This window comes from Pagrus major, chromosome 7 (assembly GCF_040436345.1).
Source record: "Pagrus major chromosome 7, Pma_NU_1.0".
NCBI classification, from domain to species: Eukaryota; Metazoa; Chordata; class Actinopteri; order Spariformes; family Sparidae; genus Pagrus; species Pagrus major.
The window spans coordinates 26,144,710-26,170,016 of NC_133221.1; the positions used below are offsets into that span (position 1 = coordinate 26,144,710).

Consider the following 25,307-nt stretch of genomic DNA (forward strand, 5'->3'; position numbering starts at 1 on the left):
TTCAGCACAATTCACTGAACGCGTGGATGTAAGGTTTTTGAATGTGCGACAAAGTATGTGGGAGTTATTAGCCAAAACACACTTTTCTTGATTATAGCGCCACCTAGTGGTGAAAGTCCACAACGACAACAGATTATAAAATTTTTCGCCAGGTCTGATCTATATTCCAAGTTTGGTGACTTTTGGGGTATGTTCAGGCAGTGAAAAATGCGATCATTACGGACAAAGAAAAATAATAATAATTAAAGCTGCAAGCAGCGATGAACGGGCCCTCGCAGTCCACGCGGGTCGGGGCGTGCTGCCGTCGCGGCATGCTGCCGTCGTTACATGCTGCCGTCGTTACATGCTGCTGTCGTGACATGCTGCTGTCGGGGCTTGTACTTGCAACAACTTCCATTGAGGAAATGAAAGTGAAGGCAGTGAAGCTGTCATTTCGTCATTTAGCAATAAAAGCGCCACCTATTGGTCGATTTGCACGAAATTTTGTAGAAATGCTCATCGTGCCATGGAACACAATTGCCAAAAGTTTTGTGTTGATCGGACTGTATTTCATCAAGATACACAAGAATGTCTGTTTGACCACAATGCACAGGAAATTGTTGTTTTATATTTTGGGCGTTCTGTGGACTAGCACATTTCTTTTAATAACTTTTTGTCAGGAGGGTCCAGAGATGCTGCGTGCAAAGTTTGGTGCAAATTGGAAAAATTGCCTGGGAGGAGTTCGAAAAAGTAGGTTTGCGACATTTGGCGAATTTGCGAATGGAAATTCAGTGCAAACGTGGGCGTGGCCTACATCACACGGTTCGGCTGTATTCAGGGAACATATAGATATAATGTTTAACAATGTGCACCATATTATGTGGGAGTAATTAGCAAAAAACGTTTTTTCTTGATAATAGCGCCACCTGCTGGTGATTTTTGGTGTGTGAGTTACAGGGGCCAGTCTATACCACCCCTATGAATTTCATGTCCATAAGTGTTATGGTGTGGGCACAGTGCCAAATATAAAATGAAACTGCCACCAGAGCGCCACCTAGTGTCAGATCAGTAACCCCTTTGTCAGTTGTCCTCAGGAGGACATTGGCAATCAGTGTACCAAGTTTTGTGTTAATCCGACCGACCAATGTGGAGATATAAAATACTTCAATTTAAATAGCGCCACCTAGTGGTCATGGGCCAAGATTTTGCACACAGCCTTAGGGGCTCATGGGGAAGTAGTGTCCTGAGTTTCATGTCATTTGGACAAACCAATGTGGAGATATGCAACACTTCCTGTTTTGACCCGAATCCACAGGAAGTTGTTATTTAATAACTTGAGTGTTCTTTGGCGTATCAAAATTGTTTTAATAACTTTTTGTCAGAAGGGTCCACAGATGCTGTGTGCAAAGTTTTGTGCAAATTGGTGAAATTGCCTGGGAGGAGTTCGAAAAAGTAGGTTTGCGACATTTTGCGAGCTAGCGGAAAAAAACGGTAGGCGGAAATGGGCGTGGCCTATATCAGGAGATTCAGCAAGATTCACTGAACGCGTGGATATAAGGTTTTTGAATGTGCGACAAAGTATATGGGAGTTATTAGCCAAAACGCACTTTCCTTGATTGTAGCGCCACCTAGTGGTAAAGATTCACAACGACATCAGATTATCAAATTTTTCGCCAAGCCTAATGACTTTGGCAAAAAAAATCGCGTTTTCATACATGTTCAGGCAGTGAAAAATGCGATCATTTGGGACGAAGGAAAACTAAAAATAATAAATAATAATAATCAATACAAAAACAATAGGGACCTCGCAGGTTCCCTGCTCGGGCCCTAATTAAAGCTGCAAGCAGCGATGAACGGGCCCTCGCAGTCCACGCGGGTCGGGGCGTGCTGCCGTCGGGGCGTGCTGCTGTCGGGTCATGCTGCTGTCGTTACATGCTGCTGTCCGGGCATGCTGCTGTCGAGGCTTGTTCATGCAACAACTTCCGTAGAGGAAACAGAACTGAAGGCAGTGAAGCTGCTGTTTCGTCATTTAGCAATAAAAGCGCCACCTATTGGTCGATTTGCACGAAATTTTGTAGAAATGCTCATCTTGCCATGGAACACAACTGAGAAACGTTTTGTGTTAATCGGACTGTATTTCATCAAGATATGCAAGACTGTGTGGTTTACCACAACGTGCAGGAAATTGTTGTTTTATATTTTGGTCGTTCTTTAGGCTATCACAATTCTTTTAATAACTTTTTGTCAGGAGAGTCCACAGATGCTGTGTGCAAAGTTTGGTGCAAATTGGAAAAATTGCCTGGGAAGAGTTCGAAAAAGTAGGTTTGCGACATTTGGCGAATTTGCGAATGGAAATTCAGTGCGAACGTGGGCGTGGCCTACATCACACTGTTCGGCTGTATTCAGGGAACATATAGATATAATGTTTAACGATGTGCACCATATTATGTGGGAGTAATTAGCAAAAAACGTTTTTTCTTGATAATAGCGCCACCTGCTGGTGATTTTTGGTGTGTGAGTTACAGGGGCCAGTCTATACCACCCCTATGAATTTCATATCCATAAGTGTTATGGTGTGGGCACAGTGCCAAATATAAAATGAAACTGCCACCAGAGCGCCACCTAGTGTCAGATCGGTAACCCCTTTGTCAGCTGTCCTCAGGAGGGCAGTGGCAATGAGTGTACCAAGTTTTGTGTTCATCCGACCAACCGATGTTGAGATATAAAATACTTCAATTTAAATAGCGCCACCTAGTGGTCGTCGGCCAACATTTCGCACAGAGCCTTTGGGGCTCATGCGCAAGTAGTATCCTGAGTTTCACGTCATTTGGACGCACCAATGTGGAGATATGCAACACTTCCTGTTGTGACCCGATTCCACAGGAAGTTGTTATTTAATAACTTGAGTATTCTTTGGAATATCAAAATTCTTTTAATAACTTTTTGTCAGAAGGGTCCACAGATGCTGTGTGCAAAGTTTGGGGCAAATCGGTGAAATTGCCTGGGAGGAGTTCGAAAAAGTAGGTTTTTGACATTTCGCGAGCTAACGAAAAAAAACGGTAGGCGGAAATGGGCGTGGCCTATATCAGGAGATTCAGCACAATTCACTGAACGCGTGGATATAAGGTTTTTGAATGTGCGACAAAGTATGTGGGAGTTATTAGCCAAAACGCACTTTCCTTGATTGTAGCGCCACCTAGTGGTGAAAATTCACAACGACAACAGATTATAAAATTTTTCGCCAGGTCTGATCTATATTCCAAGTTTGGTGAGTTTTGGGGTATGTTCAGGCAGTGAAAAATGCGATCATTTTGGCAGGAAAAAAATAAAAATAATAATCATTACAATTACAATAGGGTCCTCGCAGTTTCACTGCTCGGGCCCTAATTAAAGCTGCAAGCAGCGATGAACGGGCCCTCGCAGTCCACGCGGGTCGGGGCGTGCTGCTGTCGGGGCGTGCTGCTCTCGGGCGTGCTGCTGTCGGGGTGTGCTGCTGTCGGGGCATGCTGATGTCGTGACATGCTGCTGTCGGGGCTTCTACTTGCAACAACTTCCATTGAGGAAATGAAAGTGAAGGCAGTCAAGCTGTCATTTCGTCATTTAGCAATAAAAGCGCCACCTATTGGTGGATATGCACCAAATTTGGCACAAACCCTCATGTGGGCATGGAAGACAAATCAAAAAAGTTTTGTGTTAATCGGACTGTATTTCATCAAGATATGCAGGACTGTGTGGTTTACCACAACGTGCAGGAAATTGTTGTTTTATATTTTGGTCGTTCTTTATACTATCACAATTCTTTTAATAACTTTTTGTCAGGAGAGTCCACAGATGCTGTGTGCAAAGTTTGGTGCAAATTGGAAAAATTGCCTGGGAGGAGTTGGAAAAAGCAGGTTTGCGACATTTGGCGAATTTGCGAATGGAAATTCAGTGCGAACGTGGGCGTGGCCTACATCACACGGTTCGGCTGTATTCAGGGAATATATAGATATAATGTTTAACAATGTCCACCATATTATGTGGGAGTAATTAGCAAAAAATGTTTTTTCTTGATAATAGCGCCACCTGCTGGTGATTTTTGGTGTGTGAGTTACAGATGCCAGTCTATACCACCCCAATCAGTTTCATATCCATAAGTGTTATGGTGTGGGCACAGTGCCAATTATAAAATGAAACTGCCACCAGAGCGCCACCTAGTGTCAGATCGGTAACCCCTTTGTCAGCTATCCTCAGGAGGGCAGTGGCAATGAGTGTACCAAGTTTTGTGTTAATCCCACCAACCGATGTGGAGATATAAAATACTTCATTTTAAATAGCGCCACCTAGTGGTCATGGGCCAAGATTTTGCACACCGCCTTAGGGGCTCATGGGGAAGTGGGTTCCTGAGTTTCACGTCATTTGGACACACCAATGTGGAGATATGCAACACTTCCTGTTGTGACCCGAATCCACAGGAAGTTGTTATTTAATAACTTGAGTATTCTTTGGCGTATCAAAATTCTTTTAATAACTTTTTGTCAGGAGCGTCCACAGATGCTGTGTGCAAAGTTTGGTGCAAATCGGTGAAATTGCCTGGGAGGAGTTCGAAAAAGTAGGTTTTCGACATTTCGCCAGCTAGCGAAAAAAAACGGTAGGCGGAAATGGGCGTGGCCTACATCAGGAGATTCAGCAGAGTTCACTGAATGCGTGGATGTAAGGTTTTTGAATGTGCGACAAAGTATGTGGGAGTTATTAGCCAAAACGCACTTTCCTTGATTGTAGCGCCACCTAGTGGTGAAAATTCACAACGACAACAGATTATAAAATTTTTCGCCAGGTCTGATCTATATTCCAAGTTTGGTGAGTTTTGGGGTATGTTCAGGCAGTGAAAAATGCGATCATTTGGGAAGAAGAAAAATAAAAATAACTAAAAATAATAATCAAACGAAAAACAATAGGGACCTCGCAGGTTCCCTGCTCGGGCCCTAATAATCATTACAATTACAATAGGGTCCTCGCAGTTTCACTGCTCGGGCCCTAATAATCATTCGAAAAACAATAGGGACCTCGCAGGTTCCCTGCTCGGGCCCTAAATATGTGGCATTAGTGCAGCGCAAAAATAGTTTCCTATCATCCTTAAAACCAACACAAGACGTACATCAGGCATCTGAACCACCCAATAAATGGTAACGACTTTGTTTTTCCCTCAGTCTCGTATCAATCTCGTTTAGTCTTAAACACTAAATGTGCACTCAGTGTTATTCCAATATTCAGCTACCTCTCACCCTCTTCATCAAGTTCCACTGTGTATCGATCAGAGAGTAATGTCCTCCCATTGTGTGACAGGATCATTTTAACTGCTCACCAGACCCAAACAATAAACCCAATGTTCAAACCAATCTATCCAGCCTGAAGCACATTTGAAGCATTTGGCAGACCATCTACTTTTAACAACAGAAATTCCACAGAGAGAAGAAATTCCCTCTCCATCATCTGTGTTTTGTCTGTAAGCTGTAGCAGCTCATTGGGTCAAACAGTGGAAAAGCAAATCCATAGATGTGAAGCCTGTGAGCTCACAGACAATTGCATAAGCCCATCCATCCCCCAGTAGATTAACCTCCACTGATAACCACAGGCTGGTGACGTCAATGCTGCTCTGCCTCTCTTACTCTTCTTCCCCCGACACCACCAACGCCATTCTCCAGAGCTGGGAGGATGTCCCATCATGGAGGGAGAGAAGGTATACATATATACCTACCTTATCTCTCACTAGACAACAGCAGAGCTTTACAATAGATAAACACTGCACATGTTGCATCACTGATTAAAATATAATAATCAATGAGCAAAAATAGATATATTAGTAATGAGAAGTAGCATTTATTTTATATTAAACTATACTGTAAGTAGACATAAGTTTGAGTTATAACGGTAGTTTCTTTACTTAAACTGTTGGCCTACATCTTTACTGTCCTGCTGCTTTGTCACTGGGTTAACACCAATCAATTGAATAGGCTTTTAAATGTAATCAGTATGTATTCCATTTTTGCAAGTAATCATAGTTAGCTTTTTTGCCAAACAATATGGTTGTGGTATGTTTTACTGTAGCTCATTAATTAATTAGGCTAACTGTTATGCAGTCAGATGTGTTTTGGGTGTGCCTCTCAGCCAACCAGGGGTAAGGACTAAGGGATCAAATATATGCTTATGTTTCAATGGCCCTTACAGTAAAAGTTCATGAAGCCTCTGATATTAACCCAAATATAAAGCAGGGATCTTGAATAATGTTCTGTAGATGCATCAAGTTAACCAGAGTTAGTCAGAACAGGACAGGAAAAGAAGTTTGTAATCCAAATTAACAGTGTAAAACTGTCACATTTGACCAAAGAAGAAGTCGGCTTGGCTTTAAATGTCATAATAGACTACAAAACAGATGTTGTGCTATCAACATAACACTGGACTGTTAATTTAATTCTTAGTTTGGAGTCAACAAATTAGCATAAGCATACCTTTGTAATAGGCATAGGCCTATACTATATGAAGAATGGTATTTTACTTATTAGACATCCTTTTTCACTCTAACATAGATGACTACAAACTGAACTTGAATATAAACAACTCGATTCGTCCTCTGCATTCCACCTTGAATAAAAGTTGTTATTTTTAGGGGCTATTTTTCAGTCATTCATCTACATTATTTTATTCTGTGAATAGCACAAATGTGTGTTGTGTAAAATACATCAGAAGAGGTCAGAACACTGCAGAACATATAAGTAAGATAATACAAATAGGATGAAGATATTATATGAACAGTAAGATTTCAAATAGGTGGTGATTTAAAATGTAACACAAAACCTTCACATTCAGTTATGGTCCTGCGGATAAGGCCTTTGTTTTGAAGGCGCTAACCGGAAGTGGTGTCAGTAGTTATGTGTGGCTCCAGTCGCAGGTTCAACAGATCGCTCAGTGTTCACAGCGGCTCGGCAGAGGCTAAAGGGGAACGTTTGAGGACACTTGACAGCTTTCAGAGACTGCTATGACATCTCGCAGGTAAAGTCGAGCTCGTTATTTTAAAACTGTCCTGAATGGCGCCGTGATATTGAACAGCCTCTGTGCGCTGGACGAGCCGTCTCACATTGCACGGACGAGATTGAACTGAGGCTGCCAGCAAGAAACCAGCGGCGCCTCAACTTTTTCCTGCTGTAACAGAGCCACTTGACGCCTCATATATTTTAAATTACATCCAAAGAAACGCCATTATATGTATGTCAGTTAATTACGAGTTAGCATTCAGTTATTTAACTGACTTAAAGTGTGGCGGTAATAAAATGTGGGGACGTTGAAAGCTCAGATAGAAAAAAACATGTCACGTTAAATTTCCTTATATTCCGCTAGCTGCTGCAAAGTGTAACGACAGTGGGATTTAAATCTACGCCATGTTGCTCTGTTCTCACGTTTTACATCAATTTGCATTTTTGTGAGTGCGTTCATGAATGGTATTTTTTATTTCTGAGCTGTAACGTTAGATATTAGTTTGAATATGAACTTAACTCCTCAAGTTAAATAAAGTCTCGTTTATGACACTTATTCTAGTGGGTCACATAAGTTTTTATCCTCAGTGTTATACTTTTAGTTTGTGCTGCAGACTTTTTCGCTGTGACCTCCGTCTTTGTTTCTGTGCGCGCACAGTGCAGGAAATTGGCGTATAGCTTCCTGTGAATTCAAGCCTCCCCACCAGAAAGTGTTTTGGTAAACTTACACCAACAAATCTAAAAGGGCACTTTAGTTAAAAACAAAACAAAAACATAAAGAAACTCAAGTTAAGATGAGAATATTATTGCAACATCAGTGTCTCCACTAATGTAAAGTCAAGAACCACAAAAGCAATTCAAGTGAGCATACAGTAACAGGAGCCGGAGAACAGTCACTATTAAACACTATGAAGTATTAATACCAACATGAAATTACTAAATAATACTGTTACTAAAGGTACAGCTTAGTTCTTGACCCTCGAGGAAAAGTAATAAAATATACAATCAAGATGTGCTGCTTTTTAAATCCTCCCTACACTGACAGCTTTGGTATGCCGTGTATATCCCTGCTACCAGCAACTCAGTCCTCCTACTATATTATTAACCAAACATACATCTGTGGACTAGTAATGATTTGTAGATCTCCCTGAAACATTGACCAGCTTAGAATGTGAGGAATTAAGAGCTACGGGCGGCTGCGCTGAGCACTGTAATCATGAAGGGATTCATGCACTGTATGCAGTAGTTATTTAGATTTTGCATTATGAGTTTGTATAGTGACCCTTTTCCTCCTAGATCGCCCTTTTCCAGGTACTTTTCAGTACACAGTTGGTAAACTAATATTACCTACCCTATGTATCAGTAAAAATAATAATTAATCAAAGTGTTTGTTTTGTTAGGGTTATTTGGTGTGGTGTGTGAAAATGTGCAGTGAAATACAGTCATTTAAACTATGGCACCTGTTTCTAGCCCTCATCATAACTTAAAATCTTCACAAGTGTAACAGCTGTCCATCCAGGTACAGATTTCTATGCAAGGTGACCTCTGAATTGTTGACTCCAGCAATTGCCTTGTCTCTTGACCATTATGGCTGTTGTGGACTCAAGAAAGTGCAATGTTAGCAATCAGAAAGTTTACAGTTGATACAACTAGTCTACCACTATATGGGTGGAAAAGATAGCAGATGTGTCTTAGCGCATGGTTTTGCAATGTGACCGTTGTGTCTTGAATGCCTTTCGTAGGTGAAGCTGCAGTTGTAAAACAATGATGTGGATGTTAAGAGGTCAATCTACTGATTTTAACACAATCCAGCTTCACAAAACACAAAGGTATTAATCTCTCCTCCGACAGAACAAAGATTGTTTAAGTCTCGCCATGTTATTTGGTAAAATCGAGTTCACAATTCACAATAGAGACTAGCTGGATATGGCTTAGACCTCAGTACATCAAAGGGAGTTTGGAAACAGTAAAGCATTCAGGCTGGCTGGTTCATTCAGGAAAAATTCAACTTTTTACAACCCTTTTCTTTCACAAAATACAACATTTCTATAATCATGGACCATTGCAGTGTTTAACTGCTTCCTGATAAACCTTACAGCAAAAGTGTACCAACAATATTATACACATTGTGTATTTATAGTACTATAGTGTTTGTGGCTCAGTTTTGCATAAACTGTCAAGTAAAATCCAAATCCTTTAAAACTTGCTTCAGTGGCCGATTATTCATCCAACTATTGCAAATATACATTAGATCGGTAGGTCATTCCTGTACACTGGATCAGCATCCAAATGACTAAAAGAGAAAAAAAAGAAAAAGAGACACAGGAAAAAGATGCACTGATATTAAATGGCGAAAAAACCTAAAATACAGTAGAACGTACCAAGACAAAATTCGGAATCACCAATAAAGCAACAACAGAATAGGGAGGAAAACCCATGAAAATAAGTACTATCGGTGCCATTGTCTCTCGCTTCACTTGAATTCTCTTGGAAGGTCATTATTCAATTTCACAGATATCTGTGACCTTTTTTTTCTCAGAAATTTACAATAAACACTTGTGAGTTGAAACAGGGCCAAGCGTTTAGTTGCCCCAGGGGCCGAAGCCACCAGCAGGCTCAGATCAGAGACGGAGGAAAACACTGAGACAAAGTTAAAAGTTGTTTTCATCACTGCCAGTTTCCATGGTTTGTCGCTGGCCGACACGCATGACTGTTGCTATGTGGCTCATTCTGTACTTCCTGATCTAAAATACCACAATGCTATAGTGCGTGCCATCATGATGTGACAGACTTGCCATCCTGTCGATTGATACAACTCAGACTAACCCTTTTCAGGAAGGACTTTAGTTCATCATACTTATTGTAAAGGGCTGCAGTTGCATGTATTTTGTCATTATTGTATTTGCGGCAGTTTGGTCATAAAGGAACCATTTGTACTCTTCCATACTGTAAATGTACAATCAACATTATTTCAGTGGGCCCAGAGAAAGCAGTAATGACGCAGAATCCCTTTTACGTTTCTGTTCCATTTTCATTTCGCCAGTTTGGCCTGTGCAGTATGACAAACTTTCCACTATTGGAAACCACCTCTGCAGCCCTTTGTTTAAAGAGGAGACCTCATCTGTCATTGAGACTCATTTGACCAGCTGAGAACAGTGAGTCAGTTTTGTCGATAAGCCGACAGGAAAACAACAGCCCATGTGGAGGAATAAGATAGCGCTGCCAACATTTCCAGGAGTGCTCTGAACCAACTGTTAGTTTTTTTTTCCAGATACATGTTTTGCATTTTATTCAGGCACAAAACAAAAGAGATAAAATAAAAGAGACCAAACATTAACATTTTGTCAGCTCCAAATATGACTTAATGCTTGTGTGGTTCAGCATTTAAGCGTAAAGTGCTTGAAACGGTAGAAAGGACACGCTTTTCCAGGTTTATGTCCAATATTTGATATCTAACTTATCATAACTGCACTCTGCTTTGATTGAACCGTGTTAATAAAAGCTCAGGTTAATACTTCCACAACATCTACTGTTATTTCAAGGTCTTTAATGTTAAAGTCATGCCTTTCTCACTACAGAGAGAAGTACTGTTCTCTCGCTATCTTTGTCTGGTGAAAAAGAACAGGCAGGAAAAAAGGAACGGTGTGATTGCCAACTTAGTGCTATTCAACATTATACTTCTCTTTGCTGACACAATGGCGCATATGTAACTGTCGGCAGGTTTGTCACAGAAAGAGGTAGTTTGCCTAAAACGATATCTCCTGCATGATATTTCTCGCCATAACAGGTCTGTTATCACTTTCAGCCATCCAAATGAGAGATAAAAAGTCAACTTGAATTAATATAGTTTTAACTGGCAGCCAGAACACTTTTTTCTGCATCTTCTGATCACTTTAAATGCAAAAAATCTATAGCATTTGATATCTCTAGTTTTTAGTTCTTGAACATGAGCTACATTCAAAGTAATATGCCCTTAGTATATTTGCCTTCAATAATAAGATTGTGATCACTAACATTTTCCTCTAATCAATGAGAGCTGGACTAGTCACATAATGTGCTGTCTCTTGTAAACTGCATTGTTGAAGACCTGTTTTTTTCGAGCTTCTTGAGTAGAGCATATAAACTATTTGACTAAAAAAATGCAAATATGACATTAGTTTAATGTAAAACATACTGTAATTCTGCCAGCACATTATTTAATCCAAATTGAGAAAGGGATTATTCTATTATTATAATCTTCTGCTCTCTGATAAATTTTGAGAAGACCTACATTTTCAAATGTTTGTGTTACAGAAAACTTGCTGTGTCAAAATGATGAAGACTTTTCGAGCTACTACTTTGTATCAGCTGTTTGTTTCTTTATCTGTGTTGTTGCCATTTTGGGCAGAAGGTCTGGTGTGTATTTACTAGTTTCTGTTTTCCAGTAAGTTTGACTTCCATGTTGTCTGTTTCAAAAAATAAGGTTGGATGTGTCCATGGGAGTTATTTATTAACCAATAATGCCCAGAGCCACTGTTCTGTTTACTCCATGTAAATACAAACTCCACAAACTATGGATACTCTGTGCTATAAGTAGTTTTTGCATTATTAAATAACCCTGACAGCTTTTGACCATTTGTCATATCACCAGTAGTAGTTAAATCAGTCAGTCAGCTTAGCTGGATTACATACAGTATGTGCAAGTATTTAAAACAAACTGCATAGGCATGTCAGTGATTGGTTAAGTTAGTCATGTAGCTTATTCTAAGCTGACTGCCTGGTGCGACATAGAGCAGTAAAGCATCCAGCAATGGGGGCTGTTCGAGTTTTGCACCTCATGTAAATACCCCGGATCATCAGCTGGACTAAAAATATCTGCGACATTACCAAAATCCACACCCCAGGGCTTGTCTGTGACCAATATAGCCCTAGCAGAGGCTTTCATGCTGCGATGTGGCTACTAAGTATATCACCTTTTTGTCAACGAGCCTAGACGGGTGCACTTTAAATAGCCAACCAGGGCTATATTGAACTTGAGACATTATGTAAGAGGATAGAGTGGTGGCTGGATGCACACTGGGCCTATTTCCCTTCAACCAGCCCGAGGCCTAACCTGCAGCTCCCAGCTGCCTCTGTCTCTCCAACAGTACATCCAGTTTATTCTCTTTTTCTTCCCTGTCGACGTCTCGTCAGAGAAAACCAGCCTATTTGAAATCTCATTCCCTTTGTCTCTGTCTCTCTGTCTCACTGCCCAAGGCCAGATGCAGGGAAATGGGGCGCCTGTTAGTTGTCAAAGGGAATCCTATTCTTGGAAAGCCCTGAGTCACTCCTGCTCCTGCAGTCATGATCTGAGGAGGAGAGGGAGGGAGAATATACGGACATGGTTGGATAGGACAGGCACGCTGTTTCAAAAACTTTGCAGAATTGACAGTGACGTGAATTTACAGTACAACACAGAAATCTTTTCAGCAGAAATAAAAGGCTACACGTAACTTTTTATCAGTCATACCAACCAAGTTTGATTATGTGGATCTATACAGTTGCTATTGGTTGCTGTTACTGATTATTGGCATTAAGATCAGTGCATAAATCTCACAGCATTCATTCATTCATTCATTTGTGATGGAAGAAAGTTGTGAAACAAAACATTACACTCAAAGAGAAGTTTTTTTGATGCATCCTTTTTATATAACTTTTTATTTTAACTGGCCTTTTAAGTATGTCATTCAACTAACCATTCAGCATTACAGCTGGGAGTTTATAGAAGATTACTTAAGATCCCACATGCTAATTGGTAAGCAGAGTCACAAGAATACAGGCCAAAAAGGGAGAATAGCAATTATATTTACTGACAGTGGGAAAATAAATACTATGTCAGTGCAGTTCTACAAACCTCTGGGTTAATTGCACACTTTTCTTTTTAATTGGCACCCTGAAGCCATATGACAGTTATAACAGGGCAATCAACACAGGGCATCTTAAAATGATTTTATTAAACAACAAACAAAATTAATTTGTACCCAAATATAGGGTAATTGAAAATACATCAACAGCACTGGTTGTAAGCATCATATTTACTGCAGTTGGTAAATATGACAGCAGGACAATGCTCTTAATATGACTCGTTCCCAATAAGCAGGTCTGTTTCTACAAGCACTTCTTGGTGAGTGATGGCCTAAAAGTTAATTATTAAACGGAGCAACACACACTGAGAGAGAAAGGGCAAATACATTTTGTCCTGCGCTTAGACAACACAGACAGCCAGATGATTAAATAATAGTTTCACAGCATATCTCAAAAAAGGCTTCTCAGAAACCCTATCAAGAGCCTTGCAGCCAGGATTACATAAGTGACATTTTAGGAAAGTGAGTTTCATAATTAAAAATAAAAAATGTCTTGTTTGATCCGCCTTCTACAAAGGAGGGTGCTGGAATCAGAGCAAAAATCAAACTTCTGCAGCAAAATGTGTTCACTAAGGAAGTATTTCACCAAAATGTGAAAGGCACAGACTTTCTTCCAACTGTCAGTACAGCAGGTTACTGAAGCATTCAGTTTGAATTAAAAGTGTGTCTGTGGGTTTCAGAATGAAGCAGTTTAAAGATATTGTGAGATATTCCTCAAATATTCTTGATAAACCTGAATTCACACAGTTTTGCATATTGGTGGCCTCACAAAGCAGCAAAAAGTGATTTCGTGGACGTGACATATCTAGAAATTCTGTAATGTGACACTGCTTTATAACAAAGTATGCAAGGGAACTGATTTTCAGTATTTCATTTAATTTTAACATTTTCTATTTAGTTATTTTTATATGCCCCTCATTTTGTGAAAATTTTGAAATCAAAGGTTTGTGACAAGTCTGTTTTTTACTCCTGTGCTCTGAAATGGACACTTGGAAAAGTTGTTTGTCTGGAACATCAGTTTCACCACTGAAGTAGGTGGCAGAAATGGGAGAAAAGCTGCATGGCTGCAGGCTTAGTTTTGGTATTACTCAAGCATAATCTTCATTATCTAGTATTTGTCAGATACATAACAATAATATTAGCAATAAGGACAGAAAATATGACTAAAATCAAGAGTAGTAAGTGGATAAAATCCAACTGTGCCTGTTCTTTGAGATAGTTGTAAAATCCAGAGATCATTATAAGGTCATTTGAAGTTACACTTTAGTCTCATACCACCATGCTTTTGTTCTGTGCATCTATTTTCTAACTCATCTGCAAAGCTGTCTATCCTGTCCCTGCAAAATTAATAGCCTAATGGCATACTGCTGAATTGGCTGGATTGGGGGGGTTTAGCTTGGCAAGGGCTAACTATGATCCGGTGTAACTACGCCATGCACGATTAGGTGTAATCTCCAGGCACGGGCAACACAGCTGTTGCATTTAGCCTCCGACAAGATAGCAGAGACCTTGTAGCGCTCGGAGACCTGGCACCCTGATCTGACCTGGCCTGGCCTGGTCTGTGTTACAGACAGAGAAAGCTCTGTTAGCTTTAGAAGCACAGAATGGGCTTTGGAATGGAGCCATCAGACGGCCTCTTGTCCTCTCTGGGTAGGGGAGAGAAGGTGAGGTTGAGGCAGGAGAGCAGAGGGTGGTTGGGCCGGTCTGCCAGAGCCTGTCACATTCGTCTGAGGTGGGAAAGGAGGGAAGGCGAGGGACGACTGATAGCACTGACGGGTGCTATCAGGCCTGCTCACACTCGTCCAAATCCCAGATTAAAAGGCCCCCGCCCCCCCCTCTCTCTCTCTCCAACACTCTTACAAAGCACCCCCCCCCCCCCCCCCCCGGTCATTTCTCTCACTGTCTCTGTCTCTCAATCTAACCTAGTAACACTTTTACAAGCACCCCGACCCCCCCCCCCTTTCGTCTCTATATCTTCCTCGCTCCCTCCCGCCCTCTCTTGTGTAACAGTGCCCAGTGCTGGATTACTAAGCTCTGAGGCTGCTGAAGCAAGGGGCTGTGGCAGGCTTCGACCAGAATGGTGAGGTAGGGCAGAAACGATCCCTTCAGCATATTTTCTGCTTTCAGGCCTCCTTCACACTTCTTTTAACTCCTCCTCTTCCCCTAAATGATGCCTTTAATTCTGCTTTAGTTTGCTTAATTTAAAGTACAGGATCAAGTGCTGAAGGATAACAAGTGAACTTGGAGGACTTGGCTGTGCAGAAGTGTGTGTGCATGTTTACAATATTTCTTTCACATGCATGTGTGTGTGTGTTGCTGTAAAGGTGGGCGTTTCAGGATGTCTGGTTACAAACGGGCTAGGAGTATGCTCTAGTTGTGAAGAAGGCTGAAAGAGTTCTGTGTATATGTACGTGTGTGTGTGCCAAGACACTGAGGGGAAGGTGCCCCTGCCTTCAGCTGTTTGTAAACCTGACAAGGTGAACAGTTGTGCAGTAGTTGATGTTATTGTGTATTTGAATCATTAGTCCAGTGTGTGCGCCTGGTTCCAGCCCGTCTCCATTGTTTTGATAAATTGACGGGTGACAGCAGCGCTGTGATGACGGATTAGATATGGATTAGTGACATAAGGCGTTTTTTCCACACTGTTATTATTTTTCCGTATGAATCCGTGTAGGATTAAAAACAATACCATGAGTAATCTGCCCACCATCTGACAGCCATGACCTGTCAATAGCTCCTCAGTACAGTAACCAAAATAATAAATAAAACAACTCTTGTATAAATGAAGATTCATGCGAGCTGGCATGTAATGTCTGCTTAGATTCCCCGATTAGCTTGTCACAGGTATATTGGTGTGCGATATCATATTGTTCACAATAATACTGGTACAATGTTTCATATAATTAAAATAATTCATTTTGTGATAATAGCAATATTCCAAAGTGTTGACGTAATTATGTCATACCATTACACACAGCAACAGTAAACGTCTGAAAGTGAGAGTAACATTGCCACTGGCTCCACGGTAGAGGAGAATGTTTTGTATTTCCACTTTAGATCCCCTTTTTGGCATTCTAGGTAATATCAGGGGCATTTATACTCTAAACCAATGTACTTAAGGCCCAATCACAATACACCACTTGCCCTTACCACTTAGCCTTACCCCTCCCTTTTGCGTGTTCATGCCTAGGGGTAGTGTTTCCCTATTCTTGTTGGTATAGAGGTGTAGGGTGAAGTGTTAGGGCTACATGGCCCTCCAAACAGATGTTTTTTAGCAACACATTATAACCTGAGGGTTATTAGAACTGTCGTTTCCTTGGATTATGGTCCTTTTTCTTTATAACAAGCATAAAACAATCGCTACTAGCTTGCTGTTGTCTAGGTAGCTAACTAGCTAGCTTCTGTTACATTGTTATTGCTGATTTGTGTATAACAGTCCCACATTTTAATGTATTTTCAGCATCAAAGTTGCTGCACTTGATATCAGTCTGTTAATATCAGTGCACTAACAGGTTAAGAGCAATGTTAGCCTATAAAGCACCATTGGTGGCCAGGTAATGAAGCAGGGTTCTTATGCAGTTGATGACTTGATTGATGGCATGAAGTTCTATACGTCTTGTGAGTATCCATGTTTTTCTTTCGCCATCTGATAAGTGGCAAATAACATTTTGATAATACCAGAACACTAGGGGAAACACGCCAGCTGGAGAAAGCATATTGGAAAATTTGTTGGTCTATTTAAATAAAGACCATGAAAAACTACTAATGACATAGGGTTTTGAAGGGTTTTCCCTTGTCACCGGGGGAGATTTCAACCATTATTCCATGTAGATCTATTTTGAGGGGCAAGGGGAAACTTGAAACCAGGGGTAGGGGTAAAAATTATAAATAGGATTGAGCCTAAAACTGGAAAAAAAAAAAAAAAAGAACGGTGAACATTAAGCTTTTACCATACATTCCTCTGAATGCACTGAACACATTTTCCACTCTGGAGAATTGAATTACATTTCAGTGAGAATTTTGTCACTGTATTCTTTTTTTCTATTTTCTGTTGGTCTAACCTAACCTTTCCAATAGAAGCTATGATCTAGCGGTGTCTGTGGTGTATTTTTACTATTCAGGGAGCAGATACTCCAAGGACACGTGTATAGTATCTCCTATTGATTCACTTTGAGTGTGGTAGATAACACATTTTTTTCTATCCCTTTGAGTCCTTTCCTGTCTGTCTACAAAAACGTCCCCAGCTCAACCACCCAGCCTCCCTGCTAGACTTCCAGAGATATTATGAATGTCACAGGGAGGGCATTGTCAAATTCACCCTCCGCTTTTACATGTTTTCATGACTAATCCCCTTGTAATCGTTTACTATTTATTATTTGTTAAGTTCTTCTGATAATCTGCTCCCTTGGCTCGTGGAATTAGAGAAAGCGCAGCAGATCGGTTTTGCCCCCTGGTGAGGGTAAGGGAGGTCAGGTGCAGTCTGGGTCAGATGTCTGGGCTGGTGGTGTCTTTCTATCCGAAGCTGGTCCAGTCTTCCCTTAAAACTAGCTCAGTCAAGACTCCTTGTCATACAGGCTGGACTGATATTTGTATTTAGATCTAGCAGAGTTTTTTTTATGTAATACTGGACTAGACCTGTGATTAATCCTCAACAACGGAGGATCCTCAATGACTACGATGCAGTGCCCTGCTTTGGTCTAAATAATATACATGTATCATTCCCTCCTGTACAAACCCTGTCAAAAATTTAGCATCGTTACTGATTCTCCTGCAGTGTCTGTGTCCCGCTCACTTCACCTGTCTCTTCTTTCACCCTTCTTTTGTTTCCTCCCTGTCATTGTCAGCAACTTTGTGATTGACAAGCTGTCAGTGTCACTTTGATTCATCTGTTGAATGAAAAATGGTGACAGTTTCCTCATCTCCAAAATCATACATGACTGACATTTACATTAAGCTCCGAAAAAGCAATTTCAAGCCTTTTCAATTTAGTTTTAGTAAATGCCACTCACAGTTGGTTTGATCTGAATTGTTAAGTCGTTCTGACAAAAAGAGACTCCAGCAGTCGACAGTAAGATTGTCAGGTTCAGATATCCTTGTTACGCAATGATTAAATTTATGTTTCTGTGTTTTTTTTGAGTTCTTGAAGAAATTATTAGAAAGCATCGTGTCACAAAATATGGACTTTGATTCAGAACTTTGCATTACTTTGTATTCGGCGCTCTGAGGTGACACAAGATCTGCTGAGCTGACACATGAGTCTTATTTTTATCTTGCCGTCATGGGTTTGCGTCATACCGTGTACAAAAACAGAATCGCCTAAATGCTCGCCCACTGTTGAAGCTTTCAGATATTATCTTCTCAGCAGGAGCTTCATGAAGGCACTCTTGTGTCACTTGCTGACTGCCCTCCACTGGGTTATATTAATCAATAATAAGCCTTTGTAATGTGTCGGGGGTGGTGGTGAAAGGCTACAATTTAGGATGTGAAATGCATGATTTCCATGACTCATTTGGTCTATATGTCAGTGTTATAAAAGTCTGTTTTCCTATTGTTGTTGAATCATCAACAGTTGCACGCATGTTTCTTTCCAAAGCTGCAGCTGAAGGTTATTTTGGTGTTTGAATAACCTGGGGGCTAATTTTTCAACTCATTTGACAATCTTATACTAGTTTTCTCATTTCCATTACTCAGAATCAAAAATAAATGCATAAATCAGCCTATTGGAAATGTTAGAAAAGCAGATTACAATCTATTAATGTAATGCTCATAAATTGCAGATTCTCATTGTGCAGGTAGTCAATGTTCTTTTACTTGAAGAAATAATGACAGCATAATAAAAAAAACTCTAAAAAAAAAAACTCCACTTCCATTAAAGTTTTTTTTGCATTCATCAGTTACTATTTTAGTTTTTGGGAATAGGATCATAGAGGCCCAAAGTGATGTTCTCAAATTATATTTGTCCTGACTATTTTATTTACGATTACAAAACAGAAAATTTGCAAATGTTTGGTATTTTTACTCAATAAAAGACTGAAACACTTAGTGATTAATAATGATTTGTTTTCTGTCAATTGAATAAACAGTTAGTGCCAATTGCGTTGCCATTGCACATTGTTTACATCACCACTAATAGACAATACACCACTTACTGTATACAAGTGCAATTTCATGTCACTTTTGTCTGACCCCTCCTGACACACAAATGGGGCCCTGGGTGGCTAATGGTGCGTTGGATTAGCCAGCAATGGTACACAGTAGTTAGGGAGGTTTAACCCAATGATCCCTGCTTAAACATGAGCTGTAAATCCCCACAGCTGACATACAGCCATTCACTGCGGCTCTACCTACTCACTGCTTCCTCGAGATTAATGCAGTCCTTCACTCACTAAACGCAGTTTTTACTCAAGACTCCAGCTTGCCAGTGCGAGTGAGAGTGTGTAGATGCACTGGGTTTACATCTTTTAACTGTTTGTGAATAATGCATACAGTTTGGTTTGGATAAGTGGCAGCGTCAAACACTCCAGTAAGAGTGCACAACCGAGATAATCGGTCAACATACCTGAGAAGTGGATGGAATAAATATTTGACAGCAGTGTTTTGCAAGAGAGGAAGTAGCATGTAATCATTAGCTTTGGCTCTGCATTACTGTAAACCCGAGGGTCTTTCCCTTTCAAACCAGGACAGGACATACAGTCAGTATGTTAGTGATTCATCAAGAAACGGATGGATTCTTTCTATTTTAATTCATAGGAAGAAGTTCACGATTTTCTAACGCACATCCAGAATCATGATTACAGATATTGTTATAAACCACCTGTGAATACATATGAAAGAATGAAAAACATAAATATGATGGCATATAACTAACAGCAATTATAACTGCTGCCAATTCAGCCCTAACCCCATCCAGAAGTTTATGCTGAGGTGTTATTGAGGAGCACTTCACTTACTTATTGATCTAAATTTACCCTAAAGTGTCTAAGCAGTAGTTCATGTGAGACCAGTCAGCTTAAATAAATACCGTAAGCATGCAAACAATGTGAGACCTAAAATATAATTTATAATAGGTTGATTTAAAGGTTTAAAGTTTGCCCAAAAATGAAAATCCAATTATTATCTACTCAGCCCCATGATGATGGAAGAGCAGGTGAAATTTCAGTCCACAAAACATTTCTGGAGCTTCACAGCAAAACAGCATTGCAGCATTCTCCTAAAGACCAAAAGGAGATGGGGACTTATTTTAAACTGTAAAAATCAACCAAAAAAAACAAAACACAAAATGGCTCCATACAGCTTGTTCGGAGTAATCCAGGTCAGCAGAAGCCCTGAGATCCCAAATTATTTTGTAAAAATGTTATTTACGGCATCAAGGCATGGTCGCGCTCGAGCACCTCTTTGTATGGGTTGCGTGATGACATTTTTAGCTTAGCAGCGACAGTAAAGAGTTTGGCTTTAAAAAGGTTGAGGAAAATGTCTTTTGGGATCTCTGGGCTTCTGGAGACTTGGATTATGCCGAACAAGCTGTATGGAGCCGTGTTTGGATTTAAAACAAGTCCCCATCTACTTCAGTTGCTTAGGAGAATGCTGCAACTCTGTTTTGCTCTGACGCTCCAGAAATGTCTTGTTGACCAGCAAACTTTCCATCAGCATAGGTGAGTAATGACTGAATTTTCAGTTTTGGGCAAACTGCTCATTTAAGTCATTTAAGTAAATTCAGTTTAATGGCTTTTAAATTCTTGGTAGGTTATGATATTATGAAATACTTCAATTTAAAAAGCTAAAAGATTAATATTATCATAGATATTCATAAGCAGAAAACCACTTTTACCACTATATCAGTTTCTTTAATAAATATTTGAGAGATAGCCACATTAATTTGAATCCATGATTAGGCCTCACATTGACTAATGACTAAGTGGAACCACTGCCCCAGACTATGCCTCGTACCATGTACATGCCCTCTATCAAACCTGAATTACAAGTTGCTCTGTCACAAACTGAAACCTTACATGGCCGACAAACACTTATTGATCAGCGAAGCATGGATCACAGGGACTGAAAAACTGCTGAACTTGTAAACCAGCCACAAACCCACAGCAGTAGAAGGAGTAAATTGCCTAAATGACCTCAAACCAGCTGTTTTTCCTCCTCGGTGTCTGAGCATAAGCATATACCCCATTAATAAAATCCAGTGTACTGAGCTGATCTGTTTCAACTGCTGTAAGATGAGGACCAGAGACAACTCTTAGTCATCTTAGTTGTTGATTTGTTCTTTATACACTCTGCAAAAGTAGCACCCTTTGAAAGTCTCAGGACTAGCTAATTAGGGTGCACAAATTGAAACATCTTGCAAAGGGCAGTCAAGTCCTTTGGAGTTTCTCAGCAGCAGTCTGTTTATTCAGCAATGTTTAAAATTCCTACAGCTTTACCTTTTCTGTTCTTGCAAATGCATCTGAATTTATAAAAGAGGCCACAATTCCTAAAACGCTAGCCCAATAAGAATGTGCAAAAACCTCAAATTGAAGCGTAATAATCATGGTTTATTTTCAAATTTGATGGACTAGAGTTCAGAGCCAAACAAAGAGTAAAGGTTTCACTGTGGTAATAACCTACCAACTTCTCTCATGTTTTCGTCTACACTGAAATCGAGAAAAGCAGTTTTAGTGTCTCTCACGACCTCTGGATTTGAAATATGAAAAAATGTTCGAGCAGGTCTCTACATGAATAGCTCTCTGAAATGTAAAGCAGAATGGTTAAACACTGCAGGCCCTGATAGTCAGGTAGACTGAAAAACTACTATTTCTGACTGAAATGAACAATGGCGAAAGTAAATGGTGACAGGATTTGTATAACTGACATAAAATAAAAGAAATTACAAACTAAACTGTGTTGAACTGATTGTGTTTTATCTCCATCGCCAAAGATGTTGGATGGGTGATGGATTGCACACATTCCTCTAACATGGATGATTTTTTTGTTTTTATCTCTTTTTTTTTTGCTGCTTTAAGGTGGTTCCACCCCAACATCACCGGACTTGAAGCAGAGCAGCTCCTGTTGACCCGGGGCCTCCACGGCAGTTTCTTGGCCCGGCCCAGCAAGAGCAATCCGGGGGATTTTACCCTCTCTGTTAGGTAAGCCCTCACTTAAAGGTGAAATATTATGCTCATTTCTGCTTGTTGACATGGTTCCTTGATGTCTAAATGGAATGATAGTAACATGCTTTGGTCGAAAAAACCGAAGGATTGAGCACAGCAGGGGTGTTTACACACCAGTTTCACAGCCCTGTTTTAAGCGGCTGGTTTGAGTGCCTTTCCCTTTTATGCTAATGAGCTACTGCGTGCGCCGCCCACCTCTTCCTGCCGGGCGGAAGACGTGAGGACGGCATCGCGTGACCATGGCAACAAGCTATACACATTTGCGAAGCAACTTTTGTGTCCATGCCTGCATATAACTGATAGTAACACAGCAGACATGTAGCAGCTAACCCCTGTCTCCGGCTCCAAAACAAAGTAGTGATTGCTTTACTGCAGGTCACTGTCCTTTAGCACAACATGCTAATGAATTGTAGCTCACCGTCCACGAACAACCGAGACATTTCACCCCGTCTCCTCTGCGTGTTCACGGAGGAACAGTAGCTCACCGTCCACTAACAACCGAGACATTTCACCCCGTCTCCTCTGCGTGTTCACGGAGGAACAGTAGCTCACCGTCCGCTAACAACCGAGACATTTCACCCCGTCTCCTCGCCATGTTCACGGAGGAACAGTGGTTCACCGGCCGGTTAGAAGGGATAAAATCTCTATCCTAATTCATTTTCTCAATTCGCTGTCATGTTTTAAAAGAGTGCTGATATGACAAATTAACGTTTGGTAACATTAACATTATCGTGAATACTACGGCCAGTAAGCCCAACGTCGATAACTTCGCGTTAGTTCAGCCTCATATTTACATCGACCGTTAGCATTAGCATTAGCGTTAGCGTTAGCTCATGTGCTAAACGGCCAAAGTAACACAAACTACACTGCTTTCTGAATACTTACAGTTCCATCATTGACAGTGGGTATGGATCCATCTTTTAAGGGACAATCTTGTTGCCAGTCCAGCGTCCAGTCCTGACCCTGGTTGCTGAAGCAGTCCGGCGTGAAGTGACTGGCACAGACGTAACACTTTTACTCACTGAAGCTGGGACGTTTCCCTGATAAATAAAATGTAGCCGCTTCGCTCTGATATCCTCTTTGGTAGGGAGGCCATGTAGCGAAACAGGAGGATCCGTGCATCCGACGACAGAGCAGTAGTGCTCGGCTTTCGGGTTGTACATGGTAGCGGTCAGGCTGTCGCGTACAAGTTAAGCGAGAACGAGAAAAATGGCGGATCCTTGTCCAGGTAGCTGGCCAAGTGTGGGAGGAGATAGCCAGCGCGAGGACTGGAGTATGCAAAAGACCGGATTGTGACGTCACAATCCGGTCGAAATCCAAACGGCTCGTTTAGAGACCCAATCCCTGACTCCGGTAGTTTACGAAATATTGACTTAGTTGTCGAAAAATCATGCTTAAGGGGTGGGGAGGCACTCCGGATACGCAAATATACATACTAAAGCAAGGAAAAAGTGAGTTTTGCATAATATGTCCCCTTTAAAGGTTGTTATTTAGGCTGTCCACCATTAACCTCAAAATTTAAGGTCACTACACTCTAGGGTTGTCATGATTCTGAATCTGGAATTGATCAGAATTTTTCTCTGCACGCCAGCCCAATTGCATGAGTCTGGAGACAAAAAAGCCCATAAAAGATGATACAGCTAGCTTACCGGTAGCCTATAGCTACGCTTCTAGACTTGTGTCCTGTGGGCACAAAGACAATCAACTGACTGGCACCGGAGGTAACTTCATTTGGGAAGATGGTTTGCCCAAGGCAGATTTGCGAAACCAAACTGATTTTCTATTTTTTGTTGTTTGTTGTTGAATTACTGAAGGGTAGTATTTTGTGTTATACTCTGGCATCTTCATTTTTGGTGAATATTGGTATTAAGTCAAAAGAACAGACCATAAAAACAATGATCTGTTGATCCTTATGAATCCAGATGCAATAGTCTAACTGACATATCTGTCACTGAAAAAAGCTCAAGTTTAAATTAAAGAGAATAGTGGATTTGGAGAATCATGACACCCCTACTACTCTCACCAGAGAATGGAAGATAAGTATTGTGATATTTACATATATTTATATTTTATACAAGTAAGACTATATAAGTCACCTAGATGACCAAAAAATACATGCAAAGAAAACAATAAACAAAACTCAAGAGTGCAGTGCTCAGATGCTCATTATCCTTAAAATAGCGACCATGGATTTAGTCAGTTTTCAGATTGAGAATGAAGCGTGACTAAAGTTTAAGGGTTGACTCAAGTGGGAAGTTCACAGATCAAGAGTCTCCGAAATTCCTGCCTGCGGGTCAGCAAGTGATGTAACAGTTTGTCTGCGGGTGAATAGATGGCATTTAAACAGAAGTTGTTTTGTGTGAGTGTTTTCTAGGAACATGTTAGATTAGCAGATTTGGATTTGGTAACATTCTGACACAAATTGGCCAGGAAGTCCTTATTTTAGCAGCAGGGTAGAGCTGAAGTGAGTGGGACAAGCACAACCTCGTGTAATACCTTGTGATAACCTGTCAATAATGCCCATAAACACATTTCTGTTAATCTCTTAAATTGTTGTGTTGAAGAGAATGTGACATTTCTGGTAAGCAGGACTCAGCACTCCATGCTGTGGTGATTATAGAGAGCAGGAAACAAACTGAGATAGAAGAAGAGAGAGTTTGGGTCTTCATTGGCAACGGAAGCTTTTAAGAGATACATCAGTCGGCCAAGCGCCTGGAAGAAAGCCCAAATGCATTTGTTACTCTGTGACTGTAGCTGGCATGGCGGCATGGGCAGAGAGAGGTTGTGTGTGTGTGTGTGTGTGTGTGTGTGTGTGTGTGTGTGTGTGTGTGTGTGTGTGTGTGTGTGTGTGTGTGTGTGTGTGTGTGTGTGTGTGTGCGTGCGTGCGTGCGTGTGCGTGCGTGCGTGCGTGTGTGTGCATGTGTTTCTGTGTGTGTGTGAAAGTGAGAGATTGTGAGCGAGAGATACTGCAGAGAAAGAAACAGAAAGAGGAAAAGGAAACAGTGTAGTTTGACAGGCAGAAGCTTTTAGATAATGTTGAGGGTGAGGGACCTGTTAAGGCTTTGACCTTCACTGCCTGTGGTTTGTGTGCATGTGTGTATGTACTGTAGTGTGTCATAAATCACACACACCACAGGAAGGCTGGTGGGGTAAGTTGTAGCCACAGTTTGTGGTCTTGACAGACTTAAACACACACGCGCACACACACACACACACACACACACACACACACACACACACTGAGGTCAAGTAGCCAGTGTGCAGAACCTCACCACCTGCTA

The 25,307-nt window shown here is 40.8% G+C and overlaps 1 protein-coding gene across 2 annotated transcripts in view; it reads left to right on the forward strand.

The window, feature by feature from the left end:
- The first annotated feature begins 6,913 nt into the window (after nt 1–6,913).
- Nucleotides 6,914–25,307, forward strand: part of ptpn11b (protein tyrosine phosphatase non-receptor type 11b) — a 46,052-nt gene continuing 27,658 nt past the window's right edge. For both annotated transcript variants that reach the window (XM_073469901.1, XM_073469903.1), the window contains exons 1-2: nt 6,914–7,008; nt 21,880–22,002. In XM_073469901.1, the coding sequence (XP_073326002.1) occupies nt 6,995–7,008; nt 21,880–22,002 (137 nt within the window). In that variant the 5' untranslated portion in view covers nt 6,914–6,994. The remainder of the gene's footprint in view (nt 7,009–21,879; nt 22,003–25,307) is intronic.